This window comes from Xylocopa sonorina, chromosome 17 (assembly GCF_050948175.1).
Source record: "Xylocopa sonorina isolate GNS202 chromosome 17, iyXylSono1_principal, whole genome shotgun sequence".
NCBI lineage: Eukaryota > Metazoa > Arthropoda > Insecta > Hymenoptera > Apidae > Xylocopa > Xylocopa sonorina.
The window spans coordinates 1,005,184-1,031,347 of record NC_135209.1 but is presented as its reverse complement, the minus strand read 5'-3'; the positions used below and the strand labels follow the sequence as shown (position 1 = coordinate 1,031,347).

Genomic DNA, 26,164 nt, shown 5'->3' with positions numbered 1-26,164 from the left:
AAACAATTAATCTTATGTTTTCTTCTTCATAGAAATATTTTAAACAGTTGTTAATTTTGTCACTTGATAAAAAAAAATACATATTCAACGAAACTAATTTTTTTAAATCCCTAAGGAACTCTGCAATATTATATGGTTACCTCATATATTTATTAGATCAATATTAAATATTCTATTTGTAACTATCCATTTTCATTTATTAAAGGTTGCTCGACAAAGCGGTTTCAAAAGATTCTGGAATACGACTCGAAGATAGTTCGAGCGTCTTCACTTACGTTACAAATTCAGGTCCTGGCGGAGTTCAGTGCGTAATAAACTTCATTAGAAACAATTTCGATAAAATGGTTAAGTAGTAAGTAGAGCATTTCAAAATATGCAAAAAAAAGGTTTTCGTGACAGAATTATAATAACTTCATACGATATTTTGTATAGCTACAAGCAGGAGTCCAACGTTCACAGTATCGTAAGCTCGGTTGGAAAGAAAATCTTCACGAACGAGATTTATAAACAGGTAATTAATTTTTCTCGTATAAATAATAATTGAAATCTGGTATCCTTTGAAATGAACTATATTGTGTAAGAAATAGTCGCTACTTAGAGAGCAAACGTCACGTTTGATTTGATTTCGATAATTTTTTAATAGCTAAGCTGTATCTAAAATCAACATTCTGAACAACTTCTTTCGTATTTTTACAAAGAAAAAAAGGGTCTATGAGATCTTATGCCTTACCACATTCTTTTTTACGAAGAAACATTTATTAATTAGAAATATTAAAATTCGATTTGTATTAAAATAAAGTTGGGTCACTTTCCAAATATCAGCTACTGTTATGAGACTGGTTATACTATCGGCTAGTTACGAAGCCTCCATCTAAGTCTTATAAAGTGACTTATAATACATTATAAACAAACAATAAACCATGGAAGCATCTATTTAAAAACGCACGCTTTTGAGCGTGGAATTCACTATAATAATAACAATATTTTTGCGAATATGTCGAAAACTAAAAAAAAAGACTGATAGTTACATGTATAAGAAGAAGTTGTTCAAAATAATCAGTAATTTTAACAACATAGGGTAATATGAATTGCTTTCTGCATTGCAAATAACTGTTGACTTGAGTTAAAATACATAGTCATATGCATAGAAAAATGATATTAAAAAATTATAAAAAAGCTTCCAGGCATTTTATATTTTCGATTAGTAGAATAGGATGTAATTATAAGAAACTTTAACCGCGAAATTCATAGTCAAAGTCAATTATGCGACAAGTTTTTTTTTTAACAAATTGTCACAGATACAGAAATATAGAATTATGCTAGTAGGGTGGCGACCTATAATTTTGAAACACCCCGTGAAAACAAATTTGTTTGACAAATCACGTTATCGTCTCTCATAAATGAATATAACATTGCAAATTTATTTTATGTACAGTACTTCGAATTGCTAGATTTTTTGGACAAGAAGGAGTCAACGCAACAGGGCACGTACAAATTCAAGGCGAACAACGCCGATCAAGAAATAAAATGGGCAAACGAACACATTCCGAAAATATACGAATGGCTCGAGAAAAACTATCCAGTAACAGATTATCGTTTACCAAAGACGTTCCGTCCATCCAAATACAATGTCTTTCTGTCGCCTCATTTCGAAGAGAAGGGCTTCAAGTTTGATGGAAGCGTTCAGATAGAAATGATTCGTACCGCGAATTACGTGTCCTGTATAGTCGTGCATGCCTATCGACTCGATATCAACAGTTTATCAGTGTACCAAAGGAATTCGAATTCATCTGAGAAAAGCGAACTGAAAGTAAGGAGCACTCTGCCGAACGAGGAGACTCAAATGCTTTCGATATTCCTGGACAGCTTTGTACAGAGCGACAAGGTCGAACTTCGTATCAACTTTACGGGTACTCTGAACGACGATATGGAAGGTTTCTACCGTAGCTATTATACCAACAGTGCAGGAAAGATTAGGTGAGCAGAATAATGGAATATATATTACGTAGTTAATACATTCGCAACCGCTGACGTGATTCACGTCATTTTAAATTCCACTCCTGGTTGCCGTTACTGTCAATTTACGTCCTGTAATTTCTGTTCTGAATGTGACAATGTCATCAAATTTTATCATTTTTATCTTCGTCTTAACGATATAAATTTGTGGTAATCAGCTTCAAAATTTCATTATTTTCGCCGGTAATTCAGTATTACAAACACAAAAAGTGTCGTAAAAATCTCTTTTCTATTTTTCAATACACAGAATATGCAATATGCTCGTGACAACAAATTTCTTTATGTGTTATTACTTTTCATAATAAAGTGTATGCATAAATATTTCCAGTAATGCAAATGTAAATATGTGTACACTATTGCAACGAACTTTTTTGTCCATGATTATAACACAGTACAATCAATTTTTAAGAGCATATATGCACTATAGAAGTAGCGTTCTTATAATTAACGACAAATCTTCTAAAATTTAGCCAAAAGAAATAGAGAAGCATTTTTCTTCAAGTGATTTAATTTCCAAGTTATACTTTGAGTATAAAAAGATTTTCATAAATGGATATACTTCTAGCAAAAAAATGAGAGTAGAAGAAATGCAGATTGATGTTTTGAAAAGGAAGGAAAGTCTGAAACGAATAAAAACTGCACGTTTTAAAATTGGAAAAAGAAATAAGAGTATATACAAAAAAAGTCAAAAATTCGTAAAAAGCAGTCGCAAAACTGAGGAATGAGAAAGCAGAAAAATATTCAATTAGAAATGAAGAATAGATCACAGATTCTTTAGTGAGTAACACATGTTAGATATACGTTAGATAGTGAAATCGCATGGTATGAACTGCAAACAATGTAAAAAGGTTGAAAGGTAACAAATCGGAAACAGATTTGAAAGTAACACTTGTAGCAATGTTAAATAAAGTTCTACGAAAGGGAGAAAGAAAAAGAAAGAAGATAATATATACTTAATTGCGCTGCATAAAAAAAAGCGATTCAAGCAACCCTAATAATTATAATACCGTCAGAACATCGTTGTCATGTGATACAAAATTTTGGAAGAACTATAGGAAAAATCGAAAGAAAAGCTATACGTGGCATTTATTGATTTTAAAACGGTAATTGACAAATGAAATAAAAAATGCGAAAAATATGCTGCAAGAGAACTCATTAAGTCTAATACTCATTGCTAAAAATTATCATGATATTATCAGATTTTTCTCAACAAATGACCATGTACAACTTATAATTTTGTAGAAAAAAATCATTCCTAAGTAGGTGTACAATTTTAAGTGACACTCGTTACGTAATTTATTACCATATATTGTTACGAAGGACAATGTCCTCCTTTCTAGTTGTATCACTGCAGTAAAATTGTTTAATCGTAGTTTTCTAATATCGTGTCTTACGTTTCAGCTGGTTGGCTGCAACACAATTTGAACCAGTTTACGCCAGGCAAGCCTTCCCTTGCTTCGACGAGCCGAATTTAAAGGCAACCTTCGTGATCAACATCGAGAGACCAAAGGATTACATTGCACTCAGTAATATGCCTCGCAAATCAATAAATAAATCGGAGTAAGTGTACTCGATGGAAATTCAGTAACAAATGACTTTAAACAGTGATAATTACATCCACACTCTCAATTAAACACAATTATTTATATTGCGAACAGTTTAAAGCTACTTACTGAACATCTTAGATGTTCAAGATCTTAAGGACTTACGAATATTCTGAATGTGTCTTCTGTACACGTTATATTATAAAGAGTAGAAAAAAAGAAAAAAATTGAAATCAAATAGTTTTAAGTATTAAGATAAATCAATAAGCTGCACAATTAGCTAATAATATTTTAGTTTATACATAAAGACAATCTGAATTTTCTCTTCAAATCAAATATCGATAATTTTTTATATTGAAATTTAGTGTCTTTTTACTGTTGTGGACACCTCTACTGATTGTAGTATAAGAATTACAATACTATTGTCAGTGTAATAGATTTATATTTTAAACGGCAATAATTATTAAACCGTTTTAATTATGCTCCCAGTACGCCAGGTCGCGAATGGGACACCTTCGGCGAAACGGTCGAAATGTCGACATACTTGGTAGCATTTGTGGTCAGTGACTTTAAAAATGTGAGCAGTGATGGATCTAACATAAACATATGGGGTAGACCTGACATCGTATCGAGAGGTGATTTCGCGCAAACCGCGGCCACACGACTTCTTGACTCTCTACAATCTACGACAGGACATAGATATACGCTGCCCAAATTGGACTTAATCGGGATACCAGATTTTTCAATGGGCGCTATGGAAAATTGGGGCCTCGTAACGTTCAGGTATATCGAATTCAATTATTTTTTAAATATGGTATTCTTCGCTTAAGTGTGGTCGAGTTATATCTTGGATAATTTTTGAAAATGTTTCCTTAAAATTAAACATCGGTATTAAGTGAAATAGATATTGAAAGGAATAGTAACAATTGAAAGGTGATGTGCAAACAAATGTTCTATAATATCTTTACTCTAGCTCTTGGTAAATGATGTACTTTTTTTACTTGTTACTTTTATTAATAATAGTTATTTTATAAATGTATGATCTGATAAATATATTATACTTTAACAGAGAGTATGGACTATTTTATGAGAAGAATATAACATCGGCTACACAGCTGGACTACATAATCACTACAATTGCGCACGAGCTTTCTCATATGTTCTTTGGAAATCTAGTTACTTGCGATTGGTGGGAGTACATATGGTTGAACGAAGGCTTCGCCGAATACACGCAATATCATCTTTCTGATGCCGTATGTGTTCACAAATGAAATTTATACTCCAGCTTATTCTGATTAGATATATATTATGCCAATTATTCTCTTATCTATAATTTATAAATTGTTATTGTGAAAATATTTTTAAAAATTATAGTAAAAATATAATATTATATATATATATATATATATACATAATTAAAAAATAATAGTAATATATAACATATATAATATTACTATTATTTTTTTAAATATTTCCATAATAACAATTCATAAATTTAAATAGATTTTTTAATACATCGAAAAATAAAATGTTATTTACATAAATTTATTACAGTTCCAACCCAGTTTTGATTACCTCAGCTTGTTCGTTGTTAATGAACTACAACCAGCGATGCTGGTCGACGTCTCAGAAACGACGCATCCCATGACCAACCCTGTTGCCAAGCCTAAAGTAATCGGAACAGTCTTCGACAGTATTACTTATGCAAAATGTAAGTGTATACTTCATAATTCTCGGTACTCGATTCGCGTTTACTTCTCTGAGAGGAAACAACTGACTTTAATTTTACTCGACAAAAGAGCCAACTTACCGATCTTTCTTTCTCCATCTTGAGTTAAAAATTTATGAATTTTTTGAGCGAAAGTATAATTTCTCAACCATAGGATTCGCTTACTTCTTTTACAGGAAATAACTTTCTTTTATTCTTTTACTTGAATTGAAAATTGGTGAATCTTTTGAGCGAAAGTAGTTTCTCGGCCATCGAGAAGGTAACAGCACCTACTGAACTTAGATACGGAATTAAGTATACCGTTTTGTCCGACCACCTTGTCTTTTTCCACCCAACTATCTCCTAATAGTAAATATCGAACTGTTCCGGTGAAATAAGTGGAAAAAATTCAAGTTTTAAATAATTATCTAAAATTTATTTATTTAAATATCAAACATATCTTTGCGAAAGATCCTTAGCAGTATCGTACATACTTACACGTAGGATGTCGTTCTTAAATGGTAACTGGTACATTTGTAATAAAAGTGAATAAACTGCAATTAAAAATTTACAGCGGCCAGTGTGATACGGATGTTGCACGGTTCATTTAAACCAGAAATCTACTCAAAAGCTATACGCAAGTACTTGGCCGATCAATCATTCAAAACTGCAACTCCGCAAAATCTTTGGGACGCTTTCGATAATGCGATCAAGGAGACGAAAAATTCGGGGAAGTTGAACGTATCTGTAGCAACATTAATGGACGGTTGGGTCAATAAAGCAGGATATCCAGTTGTCTCTGTGACGTTGAAAGGCGATTATATTACATTAACTCAGGTATACATGTATACAAAATAATACATTGGAACTAATCGATAGCTAATTAAAATATATTATAATTACATAGAAATAATAGCTTAATATTACGTGCACTGTATTTTTGTAAAAGTTAATTGCAGTAACGTTCAAACACGTTTATTATTTACTTAACGTAACAGCAGAAAAGTATTACAATAAATTGCACATAATATTCATCTCTTAACGACACATCGATGAATCATTTTTCAACGAACAAAACCAATAAATCCGTGCAATTTATTTCAACGTTTCCGTTGAGTTTAACAATGGAACGTTTAACCATTTCAGAAAAGTTTCCGCACATACGAGGATATCGATCACTTCCGGATACCCATCACGCTGACGACCGCTTCTGAAATGAATTTTGCAACCACTTGGACGGACACTTGGTTGGGAGGTGGCCCTATAAAAATAAAGCTGAAAAATCCAAACGAATGGTTCATCGTGAACGTTCAACAGACTGGTTACTATCGAGTGAATTATGACAGAAAATCCTGGTCACGTTTGATCAAAACGTTGGCGAATAATCACACAACGATACATTCGATGAATCGGGCGCAGATTATCGACGATCTTTTCAATCTAGCTCGAGCTGGCTACGTTGATTATCAGCTCGCGCTCGACGGGACTTTGTTTTTAAAAGAAGAGAAGGAGTACGTTCCGTGGAAGGCATTTGTCAACGCAATGAATTTCATTCTTCAACGTTACCAAGGCCAAAAAGGATACAATTTAATTCGGGAATATATACTAGAGTTGTCAACAGAATTCTACAAAGAACTCGATATTACTGACACGGAGAATGAAAGTCACACTCGTCAGTTGAACAGAAACTTGATCCTAACTTGGTTGTGCCAGCTCGATCACGAGGACTGCTTATTAAGATCTGTTAAGATATTCAGGCTTTGGCAAACAACCTCGATGAACGCGTAAGTAAATAATATTTTATTCTCCGTTAAGTCAAACCCAAACGTTGATTTCCGACTGCTTAGAAGTTGAATGCGACAGAGGAATCCATGTGTAAAAATGTATACGATATAATATGGCAGGGGTGGGCAAACAGCGACCCGCTAAAAGTTTCTTGTAGCTCGCCAAGACAGCCAAATCCGCCTTAAACCAAAAATCGCTCTCTTGATTGCAAAAAAAATTGTAGAAAAGTTTGATGAGTGGGTACATCTGTCTCATTAAACTGATTCTAAAATTAGATGTGCCTGTAGCTACAGATGATATGAAATTAGCATAATAAATAAATTGAACGATAAAACCAGGACTATTCTATTTAATTTATGTTTAGTGGTTTTTATGGTACAATTTATATCTTTTCTAGAATGCAAAGTTCACTAATGAATGCAATCATTTTAAAAGGCGCGGACTTCAGCTAACCACTGCTTCCACTAAGTGACCTCTGAGCCAAAATAATTGTTCACCCCTGTAATATAGTATACAACCCGATCGAATTTTACGTAATCCCTATTACAGCTCCCTATTACAACCTTTGACATTTATAATTTTTTTGACATTTTTTTTAGCAACCGATATGTGATTTATTTCCATAAATATCTTTAAAGTCATTGTCTAATTTACTTAATTAAATAAACTTTGCATTGATTGTTAATTATACATTACAGATAAAAAGTATAAGAGACAAATAAACTAAAAATTTGGATAATTCCATTTTTATTCAAGTTCCAATTACCATATTCTGCCAAGTTCTACATCTACGTTTTAAGATGCACACCTGTTTACACGGTTCAATTCGTTGTTTAAAAATACAAAATCCTTTATCTCTGCAATATAAATTATTTCGAAATATTCATTAACATGTATATTTTGGGCCATTCTTAACTTTGGCAAAAGCGTTTTTGCCGCGACTTTATGGTATTCTAAAAATAGTTTCATTTAGACAAATTTTCACTTTGAATATAATTTTTTCAGTATTTCACCGAATGTAAGGCAAGCTATTTATTGTACAGCCATAAGGATGGGAAACAGCGAGCATTGGGATTTCTTATGGCAGCAATATTTGAAAACGAACTCTCCTACGGAGAAAAAGCATATGATAAATGCTTTTGGCTGTTCAAGAAACAAAACAGTGTTGACCACGTAAGTTTAAGCTATCCACTGTCCGTATCAATGAACTATCTTAGAGTGGTAGTAAAGTAAAATTTGCTTCTGAATAAGTCTGTAGATAATCAAATAAGAAGTTTTCGATAGTAGGTCGTTTCAGTAAAGATCGATGGAAACAGGCCTTGCAACTAGTGGATCTAGATTAAAATTCTATCAACCGGGATATTTGCAAACTTTAACCAAAATTTATAACTCTTTTCTCTTCTCGTAGGTACATTGAATTGGCGCTTGATCGTAATTATACCTCTGCTATCCGAAAACAAGACGTAAACGCAGTACTCGCTTCCGTCTACAACGCTGGTGAATTTGGAGTGAACGCGATGCTGGACTTCCTAATAAACGATTATACAAAATTGCACGATTAGTGAGTATACAAATTTAGTTACGGTATAAAAGATAATGTCTAATATTCTAATTTCACACACTTTCAGTTATGGTAATTGGCATGATGTTAAAGACCTAATACATAAATTAGCAGCTCGTTTATCCACGAGAGATCAAATTTCAAAGGTACGTATAACGTAATTGCTGTACGTTTATTTTTTATGTTGTAAAGGTGGCAAAGTCGTTCGTCTTCCCAGAACCGACTTTTCGCAATTTTATCAAAATCTATACCTGGCCGTTCCAAATGCCTTTTCTTTGGTCTCGTTTAATTAATCATTTTATTCGTTGTCAGTTTAGTTTGTTTTTTAACAAATGTTACAGCTAAACGAATTAAACGTCAAAGGAGATGACCAAGTGAACATAACAATGGTGATCGACGAGGCAGTTAAATCTGCTTCGAAAAACATTGAATGGTACGAAAAGTACTCGGACACAATTAATGCTTGGATAAGCAACTTGGATAAAAGCGAAGGCGTTACTCTTGTTGTAAATAGGTTACTTGTAATTCCTATGACAGTATTTTCAATAACAGTGTACATGTTCAGTCGATGAGTATCGTGTAAGTAAACGAGGAACAAAAAGTGTTGCGCTATTTTTTTAAACGAGTATTAAAATTATATTATTCTTAAGGAATTCTGTGTGTATACATTATTCTATTATTTTGTATAAATTAAATCATTTGTACTAATATATATATATATATATATATATATATATATATATATATATATATGTGTAACTATTAAGGAATAAAATTATATATATTGTTTTGTAAATATAGCAACGATCTTCTCTGTTCAATTTATAATTTCTGCTTTCTAATCCTTCTGTTTCACAGAGGCTTAACGGAGAATTGTTTTATCAAAGTAACTCCATGAAATTATAATCAAGTTCGAAATTATCGATAAAGGATTAAAAATGTTAAATTTTTATTAAAGAGTAAATTTTAACATTTTAAAGAGATGCTTGAAAGATCAGGTAGCAAGTAAGGCATACTTTGAAGGCATATCGAATGCATATTGGTGAGCGATATTTCGTTACGTTTCGCATCGCTGTATTTACGATATACAACACACCAAGAAATACAAAATCGATACAATTTTATTTTATTCGAACCAAAACACAATGTTACTGTACAGCATGTTCGTCGCAATTTCGTAACGTATAATTTCCGTATGCAGACAGTTTCGTTCCACGAACAAGGACTGCCGTAGGAGACAGTTGCTGACTTGTGTTATCTCTCATTTGATTTAAACGTAATATCGATGGTAAAAAGAAATACGTATATATACACACACGGAATTACTTTTGCTCGTACAAACTGGAACGGGAAATTTTTCAAGTATTTAAAGTACATTATGTGCGTAATAAAGATCGAACATTAAAGTAGGAAATCCATAGTAAATCCTTTATGCACACACTTACGCTTATTATTATGTTTTCCCTACGCATTGTTTGTTATATATATTTGCCAAAAATTTGTATCGAATCAATTTTCCTAATCTAATCGACGACATGTGGCTATCATTTCTATGGGTGTATTAATTCCAAATGATCAACGTCCAATCAATATATTCTGACCAGAGAACTTTCAAGGGGTAGCAGTACGGAATTAATTACGCGAATCATTATTTTCCCGAAAAAATGATAACGCTAAAATTGATTGCATCAAAATTCCCATCGTGAAAACACAAATTGGAACAATTACAACTTCGAATACATAAATAACAACAGAATCATACATTTACGACACGAAATTCATTGAGAATAATCATTGTGGATAGAAAAACAATATAAAATAGTAACATTTCGTTTCAAAACTAGGTACACGAGACCGCCGTTCGAGATATATTAGAAATTTGTGAAGGAGACGGTCCGTATTATCCACTAATTTAATTTCTGTAATTAAAGTGCACGAATCGCACAGAACGCTTGAACATACATTGGCGGGAATCGATCTATCCTCCTATTTAAATACCTAAATATTCCATTATACATCGAGTCTTAACGATTCTGAAGCGGCATGCGATGCAAGACAAGTCGCAATCGACCGGAAGAGGGACGCGCAATGACAACACGAATTAATTAGTGTGACACGCCGCATCAAAATCGAATTCTAGTGACCCGCAATTAGTGTACTTACACACATTAATGCGCACCGCTTATTTACAAAAACATACAAAAACTCTTTAATACTCGTTTCATAAACTTCGAATACAGAATAAATTGCTCTTCGTGTGGTCTACGTTTAACTAGAACGAATGCGCGGACTTGTTCGCACGAGTATAATGTTTTGCTCGACGTGTCAAACTGGAACTTTCGTTCATAAATTGCCTCTTTTGAACGTCGTCGATTAATTATGAAAGATATAAAAAGAAACACTGCGTAACAGTAACGTGAAACGTCAGAACTAATCATTAACGATCCTTCTGCAGTCAAAGTGTCAAAGAACACGAAACAAATTTTATTTTTACTTATTCCACTTTAAACTATACCTATACACTAATATGTCAACGCGTATACCGTCCCTGTGTTACGTTTCTTTAACGAACCGGAAATTCAAGTTCATATATCGCCTTCGTTACGTTCAAAATTTCAAAACAATCAAACAGTAGCTTCAATTTGTTAAATTAATATGATTAAATACTACATTTTTAATGCAGAGCGTATCAAAGCGATGAGTATCGAACCTCTCGACGAAACAAGCGTACAAAAATAATGTTCTGATAAGGATAACGTTAGGAGGTTTGGGAATTCGTTAAAATTCCTTGAATTCTTTGAATTCAGGGCAGTTCGGGAAGATGGTAGAATAAAAACATGTTAATAAATAACAACTATCATTAATCAACGACATTCAAAAGAGACAATTCAATTTATAAGCGAAAATTCGAGTTTGATACGCCAAAGCCGCGCGCATCGTTCGATCGTTCGAAGAACATTATATTCGTACAAGCATATCCCCGCGTTCGTCCCAATTGATCATTCAAAAGAGACAATTCAATTTATGAACGAAAGTTACGCAGTGTTTCTTTTTAACCAATGCTGAATCGTAACGTGATTGGCTTCGATCCATCGTATATTGGCTTCAGACTGTTCAATTGCTTGTTGCATCGATCTCGTCGCACTTCCAAATTCTCCTATATGCTCGTTCGTAAAGTCCAACAACTGCATGGGAAAATCGATATGTTTATTTCTTAAATTAATTGAAATATGGTGAAACATGGAAAAGGAGATTTGTTCAGCGGTACTTACGTCTTTAAGATCGGACTTGGTGTTGATACCTCTCGTGGATGATTTTACTATGTTGTTGATAGTTAGTAACGATGTTCCGAAGCTAAACGAAGCAGAAAAACAAACATTTTTAACAACTCCTTGGTATCTATGCAACTGCCTCGGTCACTGTTAGTTTTTGAGATATTCGCAAAAAAAAATCGCTACAGTAAATTCTGTCTGCAATAGTGCGTCTGCTAGAAAGCATGCGTCGATATGTTCGTTAAACGCCACATCACAGTTAATCTTCCGCTTGCAACAATGTTGGACCGCAATGTTGGTTACGACCAGTTGCATTATACACATGAATTTAAGTATATATGTTGTAGCACGTAAACTCCATTCTAAACGACAGTAGTACAATAATCTTACTTCGATAATTAATGGCGAAAATGCTTCAACCTCTTCTCCGTTTCTCATTTTTCAACCCTAAACGCGATGCCAACTTTCGCTCGGTCGAACAACAGTATTTTAAAAGTTAACCAGTAAAACAAGATTGCAGGGAATCGTAGGTAGAATTAATGAGACATCTGCCAACTAATACCGAGCAATTTCAAATGTTATTTTGATTCGAAACTTACTATTCTCGAAGACGCGACCATTTATTTCTGAGAAAGCTAAACGCCAAAGGTTGTCCGATAGGATTTGTAACGATAGAGTTGAGAACACGACTGGCGTCTTGTTTTCGAATCCCTGAATTGTCTGTGATCGTCCAATCTATGTAACGGCTTAAAAGCCACATCTCTCTGGTGCAACCAAGGGCGTGTAAAAGTAGATCCTTTTCAGAACCGACATTGGTTTCCAAGTATCTTTGCCAAGCAAAATCCCATTCGACTTGTCCACCAACTCGAATAGCTGTACAGTAGACAACCATCTTCAAGTTTGGCGAGATTCTGAAAGAGATTTACAGGTTTTGTTAAACTAATTGCTTAATTGTGCGTTAAGTTATTCTTGCAATTTTTATAATTTCTACTATGCCTCATCCACTCGATCATGACAATATTAAATTGCAATAAAAAAAGCTTGTAATGTTTACAGCATAGTTCATTCTTGATATTTCTTATTTTCATGTTTAAGAAAATATTTGTTATTCTCACTTGAACGAATGAATTTCGTTGTTCAAGCATAAATCGAATGACATACTTGCAAGTTGTACGTATACTTATAAATAAATACACTGTACTCAAAATATTTTGGAATTATAGAAAAATTCTCTTTAAAAAAATTTACTTTTCCTCTAATAAAGTGGTAACATGCAGATGCTACAACAAGGGAACGGTCAAATATATTAATATAATATATGATAATAAAATTATCATATATCATATATCGAAAATATGCCGTATTAACGAATAAGTTGATATATGATAATTATCTACTACAAGAGAAACTTACGGATTATTTTTATTTGGATTAGGTGTGTTACGCCAGTTGTAAAACTGTTTTACTGCGTTTTGCACGCAATCCTCGTGACCAAAATTACATGCCCATGTTAGTACGTCGATGCGAGTGAAAACTGTCAATTGTGGATCCCCGGGACTGTCTTTGAATCCAACTTGTTTGTACACGTTGTCAAGTAATTTCAAAACATACGCCTGAAAGGAATTATCCACGTTATTCTTAACAAGATTAATTAAATTAATGACCCTGGACTGTTCGATGAATGAACTTTTTTATATTTATATGTATATACCCGAAATTTATCGTAGCTAGGCATCTTGATTAACATGTCATCCAAATAGTGCATGGCAGTGAGGGCAGCCTTCCAAGGCAAGTACTCAGTCTCGTGAGCTAAATACGATGTGACATCCAGAGCAGTGGCGTAATCCAGTCTTCCAGCTCTGGCCAAGTTTAGCGCATCGTCTATCAGTTGAGCACGATTGATCGTTGAGATGTCTTTAAACGATTCCTTATTTAGTTGCTTAATTATCATTTGCCAGTTCATTTTGTCGTAATTTACTCTGTAGTAGCCTAAAACGATCAGGAGGAAAAGCAAAAGTTTTGTTAAAATTTCCATTTACGCTATTATTGTTACATTATTTTAATAGCAGTGATTTAAGAACAATATATTTCATGTTAATAGTTTCGCGACACGATCAGAACGCATTGTTGTACTTGGCGGAAATTTAACGAGTTACTAACTGCGATATTACAAAAATCTTGTACACATTTTGCATCCTGCTAGAAAAATATTGTTTCTCTTACTGAAAATATGAAAGACCAGAAAGTACAATAATTACTTATTAGGTTTGGAACATTTAAATCGAAATAAAAGAAAGTCGTAATAGAAGTAATAGAAACAACAGAGAAACAAGCGATTCGTGTTCGAATAAAACATAACGCGAGCACAATACATTTAAAGTTTTTCCATTTTTATTAACATTGCATACCGCTACAACATCGAATAAATGTCCGACCTGTCAATAATTTATGAAACAACAGTGTACGCAATGTTATTTCGCTTACCAGTTTCTTGGATATTAAAAATCGCCCACTCCGAAGAACTCCAGTTCAAGTTTGACAACGTGATCGATTGTACAGCTCGCATCCATTCCGAAGGTTGAGTTTTATTGAAGTCTAATCGACTTTCGGTTGTATACGTGATCGGTATCCACCACAGTGGCTCGCAGCTCGATGCTGTTACCATAGTTCCGTTACGAAGCATAAAACGTTCCTGAAAATGATGAAAATCGTTCAGTGCAACGATATCACGATAACAACGATCCTACAATCTCAAATAAAATAAACGCAGTTAAGTATGATTGCAAAATAAAACGTACAATGAACGTGTAAGATTATATCCATTGAAATAATTTCAAACAATTGAATTATCTATGCACGTTACTATGTGCAATTATTTTTATAATAATAATAAAAATAAATAAAAATTATAAATATATTTAATTCTATAAACAAAGTATTAAAAATAATTGTCGTCAACTTAAAAGATCGAACAATGATATTGCACACTTTTTTATTCTACTATATATTTTCGAACTGCCCTAAATTCAAAGAATTCGAGGAATTTTAACACCTGCCACGCGCTACAGCGAAGCAAAATCTCATCACACATCCGTTACGTGAACGAATACTCGAGCTATCAGGCTTTAGGAACGTATCTGGTTCCTAAAAAGAGCATAAGGAGAAAGCGGGTTCGAGCCATTTACGCTGGTGCCCTTTACATTGCGGTTATTCGAAGCACATTTCCAAACCTCCTAAATATTCTCTTTGTTAACGGATCAGTATAATTATTTTATGGAGAACAAACCTGTGTCAATGTCACTGCACCGTTATTATAATTTCGGGTAACGGTCACCACTGGAAAACCGGTCTGGAGAGTCCAAGTATCCATAATTTCCTTTATTGTTACCTTAGGGTCAAGAACATTGTCCTTGTGCGCTTGCTTCGTCAAGGCGTCCCATAAATCATTCTGGTCGGCACTTTGATACGCTCTGCATTAAAAAAATGTAGCATCTAATTACATTGATTTGACAAATTGAAATTGCTCGTTGTATTCAAACTTTGAACGCAACAAGGGCAATATACGTGAACTTGAATTTCCAGTTAGTCGAAAGAATGTAATGTAAGGGAGTATGCATGCCCACGTATTGGTGCAGGCATGGCCAACCGTTTTTGCCGCCGGGCTGAATTGGAAAAAAATATGTTTTAACATCAAATGGATCATATCGAGCACAGTTTTATATACTCGTATTGAGTATAAAAGTTCTTATTTTTTATAACGGAATCGTTTTTAAAAAAATATAGACGTATCGAGAATTCATTCGATTAATTACTAGAAATTTCAATACTAATATTGAAAAATAGTTCGCAGGCCGTATGTTGGCCATGCCTGCATTAGTGTATAGTTTAAAGTGGAATAAGTAGAAACTGATTGAAGAAATTGGAAAAATTCTAGAAATTATTGGCAATCGAATAATAAGTTTATTACTTTTAATATCGATAAATTTTAATTAACCAAAAATAAATTCCACTTGACTAATTACTACTGTAACTTTGATGATGTATACCACTAATTTGTTTCAGAAAATTAAGAATAAAGTGTAATTAAATTATGCAATATTCTTTCAATGAGATACTTACTTTGCGTTCAAATAGTTCGTCAAACCTTGTTTGAACACATTGGTAGTAAGAAAATGGTCCATCATTCTTATTATCGAGGCACCTGTTCGAACGCGAACATGTTTATTACTACTATTATTATTATTATTATTATTATTATTATTATTATTCTATAAAATTATAAATAATGTACCTTTTTCGTAAGAAATTCTATCGAAAATTTCACTGATTTCATCGGGATGTTGAACTTCGATTGATATCTGATGCGAGGATTCTAATGCGTCCAAGCCGAAAACGTTTTGTAAATCATGTACAACAAATTGCTCCAAAACTTTCCATGTTGGCTCCACCTAGAATATAGCTTTGTGTACAAGGAATTCTCATTTAAAGTATAATATATGTGATATAAATAATATATTATTGAAATGTTTGTTAAACATCGATAGGTTTACTGAATTTTTCTAACGACTGAAATGAATAAAAATAAAAGATTGCAATTAACGAAATTTCATTACGGGGAGTTCATAATTTGTTGCATGGTTCTGGTTTTGGTCTGTATCCTCGAGTAAAAAAAAGTCAAAAAAGATAATGTCCCTATCTATTCAGAGAGATGACAACTTACCGCGTTCATGCCAATGTATTCCACGTAACTAGCGAAGCCTTCGTTAAGCCAAAGATCCGACCACCAAGTTGGAGTAACCAAATTACCGAACCATTGATGGGCAAGTTCGTGAGCTATTACAGTAGCTACTCGTTGCTGGTTGCTGCTGGTTGAAACGCCTTCTTGGTATAGCATCGCTGTCTCCCTACGAATCAAATTATATATAATATCACCTGTTCAAACGCTGAAAAATCAGAGCGTCGGATACGCTAAAGCTTGCGAAAAAATATATCTTAGCTTAGATCGACTTCGGTATAGTATTATATAATATACCATTAATGTAAAAATCAAAGTATATTCCAAGTTTTACGAATGTACGAATGAATTAATAATACGCGTAATACGCGTGCGATAATCATCTCTGTTGTGTGCTTTTCCTTCTTATTAGAACCATTAAAAATAAATTATCTGCAAAAATGTATCCTTTTATACTAAATTTCGTATTCGATAATAATGGATTCGCGTAACGCAAGTTTAATTAATAGTAATTACGGTTCCAACAGATGTATCGATTTCTAAAAATAATAGTGAAAAAATTGTTCTCACTTACCGACAAGTAATCAGACCCCAATTCTCCATGGCACCTGCCGCGAAATCGGGAAGGGCGACGCTATCCATCTTGGGCAAGGGGAATTTGATCTTGAAATACTCCTCGTAATATTCGAGTATCCTCGGTCCGATATCCAACGTGTAACGCGCTTGTTCGATAGCCTCGCTTCGTGCCCAGACTGTAAAGTCTCGCCCAGATTTCGATTTCAACTTTTCGAAGTCCGAAACAATGAAGGCCACCAGATAAGTGGACATTGGCACGGAGCGTTCATAATGGTCCCACATATAGTTCGGTAAACCAGGCCTGAGAACAATTAACAGAAACGAATTCGATACAATTGTAATACCAACAAACTGAAAATTGAACCGCTTGAACCCTTGATAGATGAACCGCTTTCTTTGAAAGTGATCCAAGTCCACTTTCCGTAAAGACGTAATATTTAGTTGAAAAATTATATTTCAGAATTTCTCTAATGCTGTTAATGACAGGAAAAGTTTCGTTTTTCTTTCTCGTAATGATAAAAATGAAAAATGGCAAGCATTAATACAAAGCTGTAATTGGAGTAATTTAAATGGCATTATCTGAAGAAATATTGAAGTGAAGACTTTTTATTTTGTCTAAAATGAGCGTATCAACAAATACCAATATTTTTCAAACCATTCAAATACAAACCCTAAAATATCTCCGTATAATATAAAATGGACTTGCATCACTTTCAAAGAAAACGGCTGAAATATTCGCATAATTCGCTTCATTCAATTCTAACTTCTTTACACGTGTAATCAGTTTATGTCTATTCACACTGAAACGCTGGGGCTACAACGCGTAAATCTTGTTGTCAACAATTTAAATACAGGCATCCCTCGAGTAGCACGGTACTAGAATAACACGAAGTCGCGAATATTATCATTAAATTTCCATTGATAAGGTCCTCCACCTATCCAAGTCGAAACAAATCAATCTTTGCAGAGTTACAGCGATCGAACACACGTTAATTAAACAATTATTATGCTTATCAAATATTACCTTTCACATTGTTAGGTTTAAAAGTTTTACTCTATTAAATTGAACGAACGTTTTTGTACAACTGAAATTTTACAACTAAAAATACACAAAAGTATTGTCTTCTTATTTTCAATGTTTTCTTAAATAATCTTTGAAACCAAATGTACAAAGGAACCACTTTGTGTGTGCAAAGTACAAACTTTGCATATTTGTAGATCTATATGTGGGTCATTACAATTGGCAGTGTAACTTTTTATCAAAGTACGCATTTAGCGAAATCTCTCAGTCGCAAAATCACAAAAAATTCAAACTTTCGAACGGTATATCACTTTTTATTTTTTCAACATTTACAAGTCAGTTTTTACGCGTATTTCTGGTTTCGACGGTTGTGAAGAAGTATGAAAAATTGCACCAATCTAATATATAAAACAGTCAGTCAATTTGATAGGTATTCAAGAATTCATTACATTTATCAAATTTAGTGGTGATTATATATACAATAACCGACAATTATATATGATCACATAACGATATACGTATTAAAATACAATAATCTTTTATTGAAAATCCATCTCATCTACTCTTTCTATTAACGGAATCCAATGAGCAGAAAAGTGTGTGGAACAATTAACGTTGGATGGTACGTCAAATAAATTGATTACACAGTTGAATAACCAGAGAGTCTTTACTGGCCGTAGATATTACCTCCTACGTTCAATTCACGCAAATAATAGGAGTGTTACTTCCGTCTCGTGTTAAATTGCTAGTTCTATACGCGCCACGTACGCTTGATCACGGGACTATCGAGAAAATTGACACTTACGGGGATCTTTTAAATAAACAGATCGCGAAAATTGACGCGACAGCGCTGCAGCAAACTTTTTCAGGAGAACAACCCGGTAAGTAAGAAATGCTTTTAATTGCTTTAAATTAGGTTGTTGCCTTTGTTGCCATTGTTAAGCGATTCCTATTTACTATGTGTAAAAAGACTTTAACGATTACAGTATCAAATCGTACGATATAATAAAATGTTTAAACAATTAGACACAGCAATTCATTTTCATGCGATCTTTTACTCAGTTGAAGATTATTCTATTGGTGTGATGAAATCAAATTTCTTATATTTATTTAGCGTAAATATAATTTAATTATTTGCTGAAATTTACTCGATTCTTAAACAAAACTAACTTTAACCAATTTTTTGTTGTACTAATTTTAAGGCGTAACGTTAAATAGAAACATTAAATAGTTAAACGTATGAACATTAAATGTTAACATTATAAGTAGAAAGTTGAACGAAGTAACAGTTCTATAAATTAAACTTCTTACTTACTAAAACTGTTTTCCTATAAAATTGTGTTATCATATTTTAGAATTTTAATTGAACGTAATCGACTATTGATTGATATGAACACCGCACGAAGGAAACATTTTGTCTTACTTCTGTAAGGTATTTAACATACATGTTGTAAAAGATACCAAAAGGCATTAACAACATTAGCAATATATAAGTGAAACGGTATTCCACAACTATCCAGAAATATTCTATGTTACTTTTTCTTCGATTATCATTTTTCATTATCAAACAACGTACGACACACTTTATAAAACAATACTAAAGAACAATATGAAAACGTTCAAACATCAATACAATTGTCACTTATACGTGGAATTATAAATACAGTGAGTAATTGGGAAAACCATTTTTCAAGATCTAAGGAAGGCCGTTGAATTCATAAAGACACATATTGGATTTCACGCGATTCGTTTGAGTTAGTCATTCGCCAGACCGCTCGACGCGATGATCTACGAGTAGCCGAGGTAACGTCGCTAAGTAACACACCTATATCGCGTGTCGTGCAAAAGCCTTCGCGTTCTCTATACAGCCGTACAAAATTGATATGTAGTCACTTACACTGGCATAGGCTCCCCTTTTCTAGGCATATTCGAGATGGATGTCATGTTCTTTGGTCGCGCGATGCTGATCTGGAATCTAGCTTTCAACGCTGGCTCGTCGAAGCAAGGAAAAGCGCGTCGCGCGTCCGTTGGTTGAAACTGTGTCGTCGCGATCCATCTGAAACATAGAATACGAAAAATCCGATCACTACGCTTTCTACTTACTTGTTCGCATTCTTTTTTGTTGTTGCGATTTAAGTGATAAATTGATAAAAATACTTTTAAAAGGTCAAGAATTTATTTATATATTATTATTATTATCATCATCTAGTCGAATACGAATAAAAATTCTGAATATTTTTTTCAATAAGTGTACTAGTATATCTACTGCATTTAAATATATTGAATGTCTTGAATATTTTACGTAAACTGAAACGAAAGAGTGAATAGAAACTAAAGAATTTAAAAAGATAAACGTCGTAATCGGATTATTTTAAACGATCGTCCACTGATTCGATACAATACATTTGATATTATCTTACGCCCTCGTGGAGTTAGTATGTTGTCAGCTATCAAAAAGCTTACAAGTGTTTTGGTGCGATCAGCGAATATTTACTTCCTTAAAGAACTCTTTTTATTTACTTCTTTGGGTCAGAGAATTTGCATTAAATTCTGCTATGAGAATGGAATAAAGTGTAACAATATTTTAGAGTCGTTTAACATTGTTTTTGGTGATTCTGTTATGAATAAGTCATCATGTCAAAAATCGATTAAAGCGTGGAATAAATGAAATAAATAATTATGAATATATGAATAATGAATAAAGAATACTACCTACAACATCAACGTCGTTTGCATGGAGCAATTTGAAAAAACGCAGGAATTTGTGGCGAAACAAATAATGGCTTTTATTGCTTGTTCGTAAACTTTTGGCAAAAAACAATATTGCAATGACACTCCAGCCTTCATATTCACCGAATATGGCCCCGTGTGATTTTTCTCTGATTTCAAAAGTACACAAATGAGATTAAAAACGCATCGCTGATAGAGTTAAACGCTATCCCAAAGATCGAGTTCGAGAAGTGTTCCAGGGAATAGACCAAGTACTGCCATAAATGTATAACATCTAACATTAGTGTAGAATATAATGTATATATGATGTATAAAATTCTTTTCAAAAAACGGAAATTCTCAGTAATTTTTTAACGTACCTCGTAACTACGTGCATATGCTGTTATAGTAATAGTATTTTCATTTTCACCTTTAATTTCATTTGAGCAATGGTTGTATATAGTAATTGCAAAAGAAATGAAAAAGCTATAAAAATATGTAAAATGTTTAGTAAAACGATGGCAAAATAATATTTAAAAGATTATAACACATAAGAGAGATCTCTAAAATCTTATCAATAATTAAGATGCACGCCAGAATCAGAAATAAAAGGTGTGATAAAATAATCAACGGGAACAAACTTGAACGGCTAAAAGTTGTGACCTCAAAGTACAATAGTTCTTTAGGAGTTCAGAATCTGCTGCTTATCCTTGAAGCTAACGAGCGGATTCGTATATACAAAGATGTAATTATTTTTTATGTTAGTTATACAAAACGAATACATTTCTAGTTATCGCGTAGAATTACGTTTTTGCTTTTGCGAGCGTTTATGATTTTTAGTTTAGGCGTCTAGTGCAAGTACTGAATATATTGTTTATTGTAGCGAATAATTTGCAAGCAATAATGCAATTAGAAATGCAATAAGCAATATTTAAGCATTATTATACATTTTATATACGCAAAACTTCCAACACTTAATATTAAATAAGCATTCTTACGTCACGAAGCAAATTCTGCATAACTGAATAAAGCTAAAATATTTCAGATTTCAGATGACATTTCAAATTGACTGTATTTTTATAGTGTACATTTTTAAACCAGTGAATTTTATACAATTAATCGGAAAAATTCGTACAAAATATGCACAGAATGCACCAAATAAAACGTTACAAGTTGGTTTTTGGAAAATCATAAATGATATCGACTCATTTTTATTTTAATTTGAAGTCTATAACTTTGTAGCTGTTTACAATAAAAAAAAAAAAGAAAATGGTTCAAGTAAATTCAAATGAAACATAGTTTAATGTAAGCTACCTAAATGAATAGAAATTAATACAGCATTCTACTTAAAAACGAAAAAAAGAATTAATAGGCCTAGAGATGAAGCTGTTGTACCACAAGTAATTAGCCCTCCTGTACCCATCAAATTAAAAAAAAAGTTTGTGTTTGAGTAATTCCTCTAAAGTGATCATAACACTCTTTTTTCGCAACCTTTTTCAACTATTGCTAAAATATTGCTGAAAAATTGCCAACGTCTCTCAGCAATAGAAAATTTCTATTTCAATAGGAAACTTGAGGAAAATATGCATTTCTCAAAAAGCTCGATGTATTCAGATGGGACATGCGAGTGCAAACGGTTAATGGTATCCCGTACATTTTCCTCTATACTCTAATAGTGTTCTCTGTGACGAGTTCATAGAAAATAACTTGCTTATTAACGTGTTATTATTATATCAAGCGCTTAAAATTGTAGTTCTTGGCTTGCCTATGAATATTAATTCCCATTAGAAAATTATCTACAGCTTTTTTACCCAAACTTGCACCGACAATTCGCAACATCATATATACAAGTCCAATAGAATAAGTTGGAGTATCGTCGGTATAAAACACTTCCTATCGCGTACAATTAATACAGAATCATGATATTTCAATTCCTCGGCTCCGTATGACCTTGCGCGTGTAATATGATCTTGCATGAACTCGTCGAAGAGAACATTGTCAAACTTTAGGGAAAGAATAACAAAATATATACAATCCAATATACAAAAATTAGGTCCTTTAAATCACTTTCTCGGTAAAACAGAACTTTTTTTTTAAACGGATTCTTCATTCCGGAGAAAACTCAATCGATCACTTTACAAGAATAACTTGACAAGACTCACTCTGCTTTAGATCGCGTTATGTAGTCAACTAGTTCTCATTGGACTGCTATTCTGAATGTTTAAATAAATCTAATCGTACTCTGAAAAGCATTACCAATACGCTGCGCGTTTAATTGTCTAACGTTAAATGTAATAATTACGTTATACGCTCATGAGAGTACACTAAATATTTGTATCTACTTACTTATTGTTAAATATTGCGAAGTACTTTTTCCAAGTGTCCTAATACGTTCAAACGAAATTGTGCACGCTTATAATACGTTCCGCTCAAAGTGTACCCTTCGCTAGCAGCGTTATCAGCTTGAAAATCACGAGACACCGTCCGCCATTCAGCTTTCAACGATTTACCGGCAGACGCTAGAGGAAATGACGTCGAGCTGTGTAAATTTACGGATGCTTTGTGCCTCCGGCAGAAATGTCGTCAGGAGGAGAAAAAAAAACTTCTGTCGAGCTGCTAAAAGGCTGGGATTTTGGTCCTTTGAAAAGTCTCGAGATAAGTAGAATAGTGGGGAATGAACGAAACGGTCAAAGGATGTAATCTTGGAGAGCAGTCAGCATTTCTCTTTCCAGCCTTTCCATTTTTTTGTTGCTTGATTTTTTCTTTGTGTGCTCTGGATTTAAGAATCACTACGAAATTCTTTGTCTTTGAGTGGAGGAACGTCTTAGTTTATCGATCATTTAGTCGTTGAGAACCAAATCTGAACCATTATAGCACAATTTCCGACATATTTGAAAACTGTTTGAACGTCGTGTTATATTAAAAATTCTTGTTTTTTATTATTTCAATAGCAGGAAGAAGTACAGTTTAATATCCGTTGCTCGAGAAGTAATTATATTTCAAGGACGCCTAAATTAGGTAGACACATCTGGCAAAGATATATAGAAAAATCAATTGTTTTTTTTTGTTTGAATCTAATGCAATACTAAATTATTTATTATCAAATATATTCTTATTTTATTTTATAACCATTTAAATTTTAGTACTATGCAAATGCAAATAGCACCTTTATCCAGTCAGTTGTGTTTGACGAGTATACTCGTCAAGTAAAAAGTAGTGACTATTGGCTATTTAAATTGTAATTTTCATGAAAAATAAAACATATTCTCAAATTTAAAGATGTTTAAAATATTTTGAGGCTAGGCCAGAATAAAAAAAAAAACAAATAAAAGATATGTATAATTTGAGATGAACTGATGCATTGGCTGAAACAGCTTATAAGTTCGCATAACGAATTTATTTATGCGCGATGATAATGTGAGTAAACTTCTTAATGGGAGGAACTGTTCCTTAATTGAAGGAACTGTTACTTCGTATCCAATCAAATCCGTAAAATCAACACAATCTCGACCTAATGTTACACGCTTCATCGATAAATATTTTCCGGATTTTCCGGCCAGGCAGTTTATCAGCAAACCATCGTGCAGGAAGGTGTTAACATTGTTATAAAAATAAAATTAGAAAAGTAGCAGTAATTTGAATGTTTTACGTTTATAAAATAATTTTTTATTTTTCCTGCGTTTTTCTACTGGTAAACTGCTAAATCGTGAAACTCAAATATTATTGCCACGGCTCTCCTGGCATTCGCTCGCGGCATCCAGTTTGAAAATCCCTGATTTATGGTGTCGATTCTCCGTGGTCCTATCTCAAGATAGCAACCACTTCCACTTCGAAATAAAACCAGCAAGCAGACTGCCTCGTGGCTGCTTCAAACTTTTAGTATATAAGTTGAAAAAAAATGGAGAATTAAATCGGCATCAAATCAAGCAAAAAGTCAGTTAGACCAGAACGTCATAGGGAGTGTCAACTAAACAACCAAGAACGATACTCTGTATCAATCACTCGCAATCAACACTTAAAAGATTCGCGAAACGACACATTGGACGTAACAAGATGATTTATATTATGAAATTCTAATCAAATTCTTTTTTCGTCGATCTGAAACGCACTTAAACAGTGGAATATCTTTCAATTGATACAGATGAAGATCATGACAAGAATATTGCGCAAAGTAATGAACTTCAGATAGAATCGAGGTTGTAAACTCGATGGTTGTAAATTATATAGAAATCTATTCGTATGAGTAGCAGAAAAAAGTGGAACAAATAAAAATTAATATTTAACAGAATCAAACAGTAAATAAGTTTGCTTTAAAAAAAAATTCTTCTTAAAATTCAATTTTTCAATGTTCAATTCCGAAAGAAAAAGTACCGTCGTTTTAATGAACATCGACATACATATTCTGAAATCGTTTCCTAATCGCTAAGGTGTAAAGCTCGAGATCAGAAATGACACTCGCATGATCGCGTGCAGTGCGTTTTAGAAATAGCGCGCATCGCAGCAGACTGCCTCAACTAGATCAATCAACTGGACAACTACAGATGTCGCTTGATAAAGCGGTTTAAATTTATCGCATACGAATAGCCGTCACCTAGAGAGTGGAATTAAATTGCTGGGACGTTTACCTCGTCTGACTGCCAACGGTGTACGAGCTCCTGTAGAAACCTTGCAAGTAGTCGTTCAGTTGGCCAATGTACTTTAGATGCACCACGTATTGCTTGCCCTTCTTCAACGTGTCCCTTGTTCTAATCACATAAAACTGCCGCTCGGTGTCATTCTTCTGCTCTACGATCCCGATTGCCATCTCTGTTACGTTGCTCCCCGGCAAATACTCCTTGATGTTCGTGAAACTTTCATCGATGTTCATATCCATCGCGTGCAACGTAACGTTCTTCGTGTCTTCTGTGACGTTCACGAGAATTTTCACCTACCAAAAGAAATGAGTTCCGCTAATTAATTGACTCGTTCGTGACATTTTAACGCAGTACAATTCCATTTATCCGAATCTATCCTATTATTTTTTGTATGTACAATTTATTATAGATCAGAAGGGAAAGGTTTATTTCTGAATTTTCTTCAATTTTTTCGAAGTTGAAAATATCATGAGAAAAGAACACTTTTTGTTGGTATTGTTTGCTAAACATTGTTTCTCGCTTGAAATACTATTCTATAAGGAATAAAGAGAAATATGGAAGTAAACGTTTTTAACTCTGTCGAGAAGTGAAACAAAAACGAAA

The 26,164-nt window shown here is 33.4% G+C and overlaps 2 protein-coding genes across 2 annotated transcripts in view; one reads left to right on the top strand and one right to left on the bottom strand.

The window, feature by feature from the left end:
- LOC143431402 (putative aminopeptidase-2) overlaps nucleotides 1-9,315 on the top strand; it is a 30,304-nt gene extending 20,989 nt beyond the window's left edge. Inside the window, exons 19-31 of the mRNA XM_076908113.1 lie at nucleotides 206-352; nucleotides 433-511; nucleotides 1,436-1,977; nucleotides 3,418-3,576; nucleotides 4,050-4,343; nucleotides 4,630-4,813; nucleotides 5,115-5,271; nucleotides 5,843-6,105; nucleotides 6,415-7,052; nucleotides 8,059-8,226; nucleotides 8,462-8,614; nucleotides 8,682-8,760; nucleotides 8,956-9,315. Of these exons, the coding sequence (XP_076764228.1) occupies nucleotides 206-352; nucleotides 433-511; nucleotides 1,436-1,977; nucleotides 3,418-3,576; nucleotides 4,050-4,343; nucleotides 4,630-4,813; nucleotides 5,115-5,271; nucleotides 5,843-6,105; nucleotides 6,415-7,052; nucleotides 8,059-8,226; nucleotides 8,462-8,614; nucleotides 8,682-8,760; nucleotides 8,956-9,186 (3,094 nt within the window). The 3' untranslated portion in view covers nucleotides 9,187-9,315. The remainder of the gene's footprint in view (nucleotides 1-205; nucleotides 353-432; nucleotides 512-1,435; nucleotides 1,978-3,417; nucleotides 3,577-4,049; nucleotides 4,344-4,629; nucleotides 4,814-5,114; nucleotides 5,272-5,842; nucleotides 6,106-6,414; nucleotides 7,053-8,058; nucleotides 8,227-8,461; nucleotides 8,615-8,681; nucleotides 8,761-8,955) is intronic.
- A 2,026-nt stretch (nucleotides 9,316-11,341) lies between these two features.
- Superdeath (Suppressor of ER stress-induced death) overlaps nucleotides 11,342-26,164 on the bottom strand; it is a 28,884-nt gene continuing 14,061 nt past the window's right edge. Inside the window, exons 3-15 of the mRNA XM_076908083.1 lie at nucleotides 25,553-25,854; nucleotides 20,116-20,274; nucleotides 17,196-17,498; nucleotides 16,607-16,790; nucleotides 16,178-16,334; nucleotides 16,006-16,087; nucleotides 15,173-15,356; nucleotides 14,371-14,578; nucleotides 13,598-13,875; nucleotides 13,300-13,499; nucleotides 12,486-12,797; nucleotides 11,887-11,968; nucleotides 11,342-11,799 (exon numbers count right to left, since the gene is read on the bottom strand). Of these exons, the coding sequence (XP_076764198.1) occupies nucleotides 11,650-11,799; nucleotides 11,887-11,968; nucleotides 12,486-12,797; nucleotides 13,300-13,499; nucleotides 13,598-13,875; nucleotides 14,371-14,578; nucleotides 15,173-15,356; nucleotides 16,006-16,087; nucleotides 16,178-16,334; nucleotides 16,607-16,790; nucleotides 17,196-17,498; nucleotides 20,116-20,274; nucleotides 25,553-25,854 (2,601 nt within the window). The 3' untranslated portion in view covers nucleotides 11,342-11,649. The remainder of the gene's footprint in view (nucleotides 11,800-11,886; nucleotides 11,969-12,485; nucleotides 12,798-13,299; nucleotides 13,500-13,597; nucleotides 13,876-14,370; nucleotides 14,579-15,172; nucleotides 15,357-16,005; nucleotides 16,088-16,177; nucleotides 16,335-16,606; nucleotides 16,791-17,195; nucleotides 17,499-20,115; nucleotides 20,275-25,552; nucleotides 25,855-26,164) is intronic.